The sequence below is a fragment of the Hipposideros armiger genome, unplaced genomic scaffold (genome assembly GCF_001890085.2).
Source record: "Hipposideros armiger isolate ML-2016 unplaced genomic scaffold, ASM189008v1 scaffold_146, whole genome shotgun sequence".
Lineage (NCBI taxonomy): Eukaryota > Metazoa > Chordata > Mammalia > Chiroptera > Hipposideridae > Hipposideros > Hipposideros armiger.
The window spans coordinates 2,507,517-2,515,844 of NW_017731496.1; the positions used below are offsets into that span (position 1 = coordinate 2,507,517).

An 8,328-nucleotide genomic window follows, 5' to 3' on the forward strand; every position below is an offset into this window, starting at 1 on the left:
TGCTAGTTTTGCATTAGTTTTCTCTTTATATTACATTTACTTTAAAAATATTTTTATTAAAATATAGCTAGGATATAATCTTATATTATTTTCAGATGTATGCCATGGTTATTCAACATTTATATACCTAAAGAAGTGATCACCATGATAAGTCCAGCAACCCTCTGACACCATATCATGCTATCACAATATTATTGAATATATTTCCTATGTTGTATATTATATCCCCATGACTTATTTGTTTTATACCTTGAAATTTGGACCACTTCTTGTCCTTCATCTTTCCCCCCCTTTTTAATTTTTCAATTACAGTTGACATTGAATATTATTTTATATTAATTTCAGGTCTACAGCAAAGTGGTTAGACATTTGTATAATTAAAGAAATGATTCCCTGATTGGTCTGGTACTCATCTGGCACTATACATTATTATTACCATATTATTGACTATATTCCCCCTGCTTTACTTTACATCCTATGACTATTTTGTAACTGACAGTTTATACTTCTTAATTCCTTCACTTTTTTCACTGTCCCCCAACTCCCTCTCATCTATCATCCCAACAAATCTAGTACCAATATGACATCATGCATAATTATTACAATATTATTGACTATTCCTTATGCTACCTATACCTTACATCCCCTTGATTATTGTGTAGCAATTAATTAGCACTTATTAATCCCTTCCCGTTTTTCACTAATTCCCAACCCCCCTCCCAGGTGGCAACCATCAAAATGTTCTTTGTATCTATGAGTGTATTTCTGTTTTGTTTGTTTATTTTGTTCCTTAGATTCCACATATAAGCGAAATCACATTGCATCTGTCTTTCTCTGTCTGACATACTCCACTCAGCACAGTACCCTCCAAGTCCATCTATGCTGCCGCAGATGGAAAGAACCCATTTTCTTCCATGGCCAAGCAATATTCCAGTGTATATATGTACCACCTACTCTTTATCCATTCTTCCATTGACAGACACCCAGGCTGCCTCCACATCGTGACCGTTGTAAACAATGCTGCGATGAACATATGAATGCACATGTTTCCTCAAAGTAGTGTTTTGGATTTTTCAGATAATTATCCTGAAGTGGGATTACTGGTTCCTTCTTTAGCCTTGTGCAGTACATGTTGGGTGAGACAGGGTCTCAGGGAGTCACTAGTGTGGTTAATCACCAGGTTAATGTAGATTCTGGCTCTGGTGCCAGTGCTGAGCCTTGAGCTACTCAGTAAAAGTCTTAGAGGACACTAAAGCCGGCTGTCACCTGCCTAGGGCCCATAGACTCCAATAGTTTTCCAAGAAAGAGTGCAACTCAAGTGGGGCTGGCTGCTTTTGGATAAAGCGCCTTTGGTGTTGGGTGAGTTGGGTGGGGTGGGGTCCCAGTGAGTCCGCAGGGTGTAACTCATCAGACCAATCAGATTCAGATTTGGCCCGCAGGGGTAGGCTCAACACAGTGAAATATAGTACCCATCTGTGGCTACACAGGACAAGGACACCACACTGGGAAAATGGCAACCATCCTTCAGCCTTTGCTTTGAAGCCACACATCTCAGTTGGCCCCCCGTATGTCTCTGATACTCCCCCAAGTTACTGACCCTCTGCTGGAGCCCAAGGCTGTTTAAGAGGATGTCTGGGTTTCCCGCAGTCTTCTGTCCCACTGTTTTTCACAGCCAGATGTTGTGGGGGTTCTTCTTCTGGGAACCAATAGCCCAGGCTGGGAAGACTGGTTTGCAGCTGAGGTCCCTTACTCCTCTGAGAGGAACCTCTGCGGCTGAGGTATCCCTCCTGGTTTTCAACTGCCACAGAGGTTTGGATCTAGCCCATGTCACGTCTTCACCCCTCCTGCCAGTTTTGACATGGCTTCTTCTTTATACCCTTAGTTATAAAACTTCTGTTCAGCTAGACTTCAGATAATTCTCCAGGTTGATTCTTCTATGATTAATTGCAATTTTAATGTGTTCACGGAAGGAAGCAGGCACAATGTTTACTCTGCCATCATTGATCTCTCTCTTATTGTTGCTGTTTTAAAGCTCACAGTGAAGGAGCATTTCTAGATCTTGCTCCCCAGCATATGCCTTAAGGTTGTCTCAAACGAACTCTTATAAAAATTGTCAACACACACACACACACACACACACACACACACACACACACACACACACTGAAGACCATCTAGATACAAGGCCACAGAGACAATAACCCTGTCTCAGAAAACTGTCCTACTTCATTAGAATATACAACTAGCTCAGTATCCACACTGACAGCAGTTACCAGGGACATTGGTTCAGAGGATGGAGTTTGAGGCAGTACATAATTTTTAACATGTGAGCAAATTCTATCCCACATTAAACAGGCTTCTCCTTTCTCTTACTATTGTGTCATGAGAATTTCCTGTTTTATTATTATAATTATCATGTAAAGTATTTAATGTGGTGTTTTATTTGTCATAACTTATTTTCTAATTTAAATATTTTGAACATTTTATTATTTTTTAATATTTTTGATGTGTATACTTTTTATGCATTGTAGGCTATTCCTTGGGGTACATCCTTACAAATGCTAGCCTGAAAGGGAGTTTTCTTTCTTTCCTGTAGCTCTATCTATATATTATCTCCAGTGAGCTTCAAGTCTGAATACTACACTCATCCTGCCTTTGTACCCACATTCCATTTTCTACTTTTAAAAGCCAACCACACCTCCTCTACGATAACTTTAGAACCATTTTCCCCACCCTCGAGTCACTGTGTTTTATTCTTAAAGCTCCTGTCCCTGAGTCACCTTCCTGTCAGCAAAATTTGACTTAGAATTCATGTTTTCGATGCAGACTAACCTAGCTGAGATGGGGCAGCCATGCTGGTTATCCAATTTTAAATATAGGACAACACAATTTTGAATTCCTCTTCCTTGGACTTGAAATGAAATAAGCTTCCTTTTAAAATTGAGGAAACACATTTCCATCTGTCTGCTATAATAGCTGATAGAGCCAAAGAGGTTAGGAATTCTCTTGTACCGATTTGGAATACTATGTCATATTAAGTGTGTCAAAATAGGTAATGAAAACAAGTGAATTTGTGAGGTAGGAGAACTGGAAATTCTAGGTGTGACATATGCTGTCTAATTTCGAAACCAGGCCAGAGTGAGCTCCACTCACCACTTTAGCACAGTGGTTCTCACTTTAGTGTACATAAGAATAAGGTAGGGAAAAGGTTATGATCACAGATTCCATCTGACCCCTGGAGCTCACGACTCCGTAAGTCAAGGGTGGATCCAGGCAACTGCATTTTCCTATACACACAAGGGTCTTCTGATGCTGGGGGTCTGTGGGACCACGTTTTGAGAAGTACTAATTTAATACTACCTTGGCATCACAGTGCCAAATACAGCAGGTGGGAAATGAAAAGAGATGAAAAGAAAATGCGTTGATTTCAGCCAAACAAGATCTCCAGTTTCTTAATGCTTTCCACAATTCACAAAGCCCAGAGCAAAAAGAGTTAATAGGGATGATCACTGAAATTTGCTCGGCTGTTAAATTCCAGAGGGCCCAATCTATATAGAAAGAAAGCAATGACTTACATTTTCCTTCTTCGTTCCTGCAGAGAACTTTTATATCATCTGTGTTTTGTATAACTTCAAGAGATTCACCAGGCTTTACCTGTAGATCTCTGTTCCCCCACTTTTTAGAAGTTAAGGAGGGTGTTACTGTGGTTGAATATAGAACTCTAATTTCACCATCATACTGTAAAAAAAATACATTATTGATTGTTGAGTGAGTGTTTTTAAAGGAATTCATTTCTTGACAGATTTATTAAGAAAGTCTTTGCTAAACAAACAGTTCCTTGTTTTCAAAAGATAATGTAAGAACCCTAAAGAAAACTTTCTTGGGAAAAGTCACTTATAACCTCACCAACCTAATGTAATAACTATTTTTAAAATTAAAAAAGTTAACATTTAAGGTGTACAGTTATTGCTTTGATACACTTATATATTGCAAAATTATTACCACTGTATTTAACACTTCAATCACCTCACATAACTGCCATTTCCTTTTTGTGGTAAAAACATTTAAGATTTACTTTCTTAGCAACTTTCAAGTATATAATACAGCATTGCTAAGTATAATCATCATGTTGTACATTAAATCCCTAAAACTTACTAATCTTATAACTGAAAGTTTGTACCCTTTGATCAACATCTCCCTAGTTCCCCCACCCTTCTCTAGCCTCTGGTAAACCCTCATTGTCCTCTATGTTTCTATGTGTTTGGCTTTCTTAGATTCCACATTTGAGTGAAATCATACAGTATTTGTCTTCCTCTGTCTGACTTATTTCACTTAGCATAATGCCCACAAGGTCCATCCACGTTGTCACAAGTGGTAGGATTTTCTTCTTTTGTCATAACTGAATAATAGTTCATTGTATATATAAACCATATCTATTTTGCTCATTCTATTTTTAGATTACCTTTTATCAAAGTCAAAGCACAGCTAAATTTAGATGATTATTTCAGTATATATACTGCACATGTATGAGTTTGCTTAATTTGTTATAGCAATAAATTTAAATTTAAAATACATTTTGTAGAAAATAAAGGAGTTATGATGGATAACTGTAATATTGATAATTACACTTTTAAAATATGCAGCTTGGAAATTAAAAATCATAGTTTTTCATGAGTGCTTTGAACTTTGTATGATATTTAAATATAACGTACTTTAAATTTTTTCCTAAAGTCTTTTTCTTCTTTTTCCTGTTTTTTTAGCTTCTTAAGGTCTTTTTCTTCTGTCTTGGCCTTGGATCCTTGGCTAGGATGGTAGAACACAAATAAAAACAACACTTAGTTTCAAAAATATAAAAACAGTAGTGTATAATAGAAACTATTCATAATTTTTGTTAAATTCTGTTTTCAATCAATTCTTTTTCTTAGAAATTTATTACAGTCATTGTAATGATGACATTCCATAATGCAGAAAGATTCTTTAAAAGAATATAGATTATGAGTTAAAATGGAAGATGATCTATTATGTTGAACCATTTAAAATCACTGAGGTATAATTTAAATATCAGTGGTTTCATGTAAGTCTACCTATTCTTGAACCCCCTATATTTTTCATCCCTTGCTAGATAATTAAATGGCTTGGCCAATGTCATAGAGAAAGCTTTTTAAAAAAGAACAGTTTTAAAAATGGATTTTCATAGCTTAAACAGTTTATCTACATGTTAGCTTTTTCATATCTGCTTAAAGTGGAGCCAGGGAGATATCTCATAGACACCACGGGACTAAAGCCAATTGTTATAAGAGGCGAATCTGCCTAAGATAGCGATTTTCCAGCCTGGCCACATATAGGATCGCCTGGGAAGCTTTTTAAAAAATACCATTGCCCTTGCCCAATTCCAGAAATTATAATTACATTCAATTAATTTAAATTAATTTTAAATTCTAATTTATTAGATTGAGTGGGATCTAGGTCCTGACATACATATTTTAAAAGCTCCCCAGTGATGCTAATTTGCAGCCAAGGTTAAGAACCATTCACTAGGGTTAAATATGGATGTTAGGAAAATGCTTTGGATCTCTGCACAAGGGAATTTAAAAGATCAGAATGTTAGTGAATAATGAGTCATTTTGAACACTGATATTAACTTTTATTTAGATTACTAAAGTTGAAGTTTTGTTTGTAACTATTTATTTAAAAGATATGATTCTTAATTTTTGAATCTTATAATATAGTTCATTCATGGTGCAACGAGGCAGCACAATATCCTGCCTAAAGTTCTGCCCCCTCCTCCAGTATCTCCTACCTTACAGTACTCTGGGCGGAAAGTTAAAAATTCCCCACAAGCTAGCTTTGAAAATAATTTATTTTAAAATAGAATACTATGTTACAGAACATAAAATTGTTTTAAACTCTGAAAAACAGTACATATCATATAAAGTTTAATTAGCTGGGGTTTATTTTGCTTAAAGAAAAGGGCCAAGATGTGACTCTGAGTTCCTAGAAGAGTTATTTTAAGGAATATAGTGACATCTCTATGCTAATATAAAACACAAAGATGCATTAAAAACTGTCTGGGATAGAAGCAACTTCCCAATGGTAAGCAAGATCAGAGTTTAACATATTACTAATGTTTTGTACACCTGGAACTAACAAAGAAAGAAAAGAAAAGAAAATTAGGACGTAAAAAAATAATAAAAGATAAATAAATTAAAAAAAAAAAAGATTTCCCTTTCATGGACAACTGAAAAAGGAGAACGATTCTCTTTTTATCTTTCTTATTTGTTTAACATATAGAACTTGATCTTCACATATAAATAACAGCACATTCTCCTTTCAGTCTCTTTCATCTTGATACTGTCTCTTATTCCACAAATTAGCTTAACAACCTTAGTAAAAATAATACTTTCAGTTCACTTGTGCATTTTTACCAGTACAGCTCAGAAGACATCACTTATTGTATTCTGTTTGTTACTTTCATTTTTAATCAAGTCTAAGATCTTTTTATTCACCTTTGTTTTTCTCAAAAAAGCTAGAGGCCTTCTTGTTTTTTTACACAGTATGTATCAGATAGTCTCACATAAATTTGCAATATAAAAAAGCATCTTACCATGTTGTTTTCTATTTCAAAAGAGATTTATAGTAACTATTTTATATTAACTATTTTTAGATTCTCTTACAATTTTAGCCTAAAACTAAATTGAAATCCTGGTGAGCTGAAGAATATCACTGTTTATTGTTGACTGTTTTTTTTGTTTGTTTGTTTTAATTTGAATGGGATCTTTGAGAAACTGATGCTTTTCAGAAAAAGAGGCATACTAGAAGTCCTGTTAAAAAACAAATCCTCTTCTTTTTTGTAAAAGGAAAAAGTCTTCTCGTGGAAGACAGAAGAGGCTGGAACAAGGCCGAGAAGGCTGGGATGTAAACTAAGAACCGTACTCAAGACAAAATGGTTTTAGAAAAAGAGTAAAAGTAAAGGGGGATGAATCAATGGGATCAGTTGTGATAAAGCTCTCAAATATTTTCCCAGGGAATGAATGAATGCATAAATGTATGAATACACACATCAGTGAGTGTCAGGGCAGAGGAGAACCAGGGAGCAAGGAGCAGAACCACTGGGACTTGAGGAGGGCAACCGAGCAGGGAGAGACAAGGAAGAGGAGGGTCAAGGCCATCCACTCTCAAACCTGGCAAAAAGTTAGAGCTGGGATCAGGGAGAAGAGGACAGAGTGAATACGACCTCACACAGCAGATACACATCGCATCGGAGTTTTATTCTAGTTGAATTTCCTGAAGGAGTCTGATTTTCGTCACTTCATTGTCATGAGAACATTTTAATTACCTCAGCTCTGCTGGGGGAGCAGGGAAATCAGAGGCTTCCACGTCATCATACACCTCCTCTCCCATGTCTAACAAAAGACAAAATAGCAAATATTGAAACACTATTAGTTTAAATTTTGATATGAGCATTCAGTGATGTTTTTAATACAAAGATTATTTCAAGGACAATTGAAGTAAGTTTTCCTGTGGTCTCTGGATATTTCTCCTGGAAGCATTGTCTGTTCTTTAAAGGGGAGAGGTTCTTATCTTCCTGAATGCCAGTATTAAATTTCCCTCAAAAAACCAGTGACCGTGATTGTAGCTATCATTATGAGTGGAGGAAAAAAAAAAATCCCTAAATGGTGACTGAGATTATTTGAAGATTGACAAGTGCGATGAGTGGAAGGATTAGTAGATCTCTGACAAACAATTCAACATCACTGTTCATTGGCAGTAGACAGTAGAGATTGAACTCAAGGTTCTTACGGGATTTAGGGTGCTATGATAATATATATGATTTTATTTATATATCTATATCTATATCTATCTATCTATCTATCTATCATCTATGTATCTATTATTTTCTTTTACTCACTGACCTGTTCCTCAGTAACTTTTACCTTATCGTAATACTAGGTATGGCACCATCTTAAAATGGAAAGGATATTTCTATTAATAAGACACTTATGATACTAGCAGGTATTGGGAGTTAGTATTGGTAGAAAATTTGCTATGACTTTAACTGGCTCAATAGCTTTTCCAATCTGTAGTTACTTTTCCTCCTCCTAACCTTGTTAATAAAGCCCCACAGCAAATTAAGTTGAAGAGATGAGTTGATGAGAGTACAAATGTTTACAAATTTTTATCATATGATAAAAATTACTCATTTTTATCAAATGAGTACAAATTATTATCATAGAAAGCTTGAATGTTCTTTAGTAGCAGCAAGTATTTGATTTCCTTTAAAAATTCCTCTCTCTCTCTCTCTCTCTCTCTCTCTCTCTCTCTCTCTCT

The 8,328-nt window shown here is 35.6% G+C and overlaps 1 protein-coding gene across 1 annotated transcript in view; it reads right to left on the reverse strand.

The window, feature by feature from the left end:
- Window positions 1-8,328, reverse strand: part of FYB1 (FYN binding protein 1) — a 154,792-nt gene that overhangs the window by 11,422 nt on the left and 135,042 nt on the right. The window contains exons 13-15 of the mRNA XM_019650737.1: window positions 7,337-7,403; window positions 4,713-4,803; window positions 3,576-3,738 (exon numbers count right to left, since the gene is read on the reverse strand). Of these exons, the coding sequence (XP_019506282.1) occupies window positions 3,576-3,738; window positions 4,713-4,803; window positions 7,337-7,403 (321 nt within the window). The remainder of the gene's footprint in view (window positions 1-3,575; window positions 3,739-4,712; window positions 4,804-7,336; window positions 7,404-8,328) is intronic.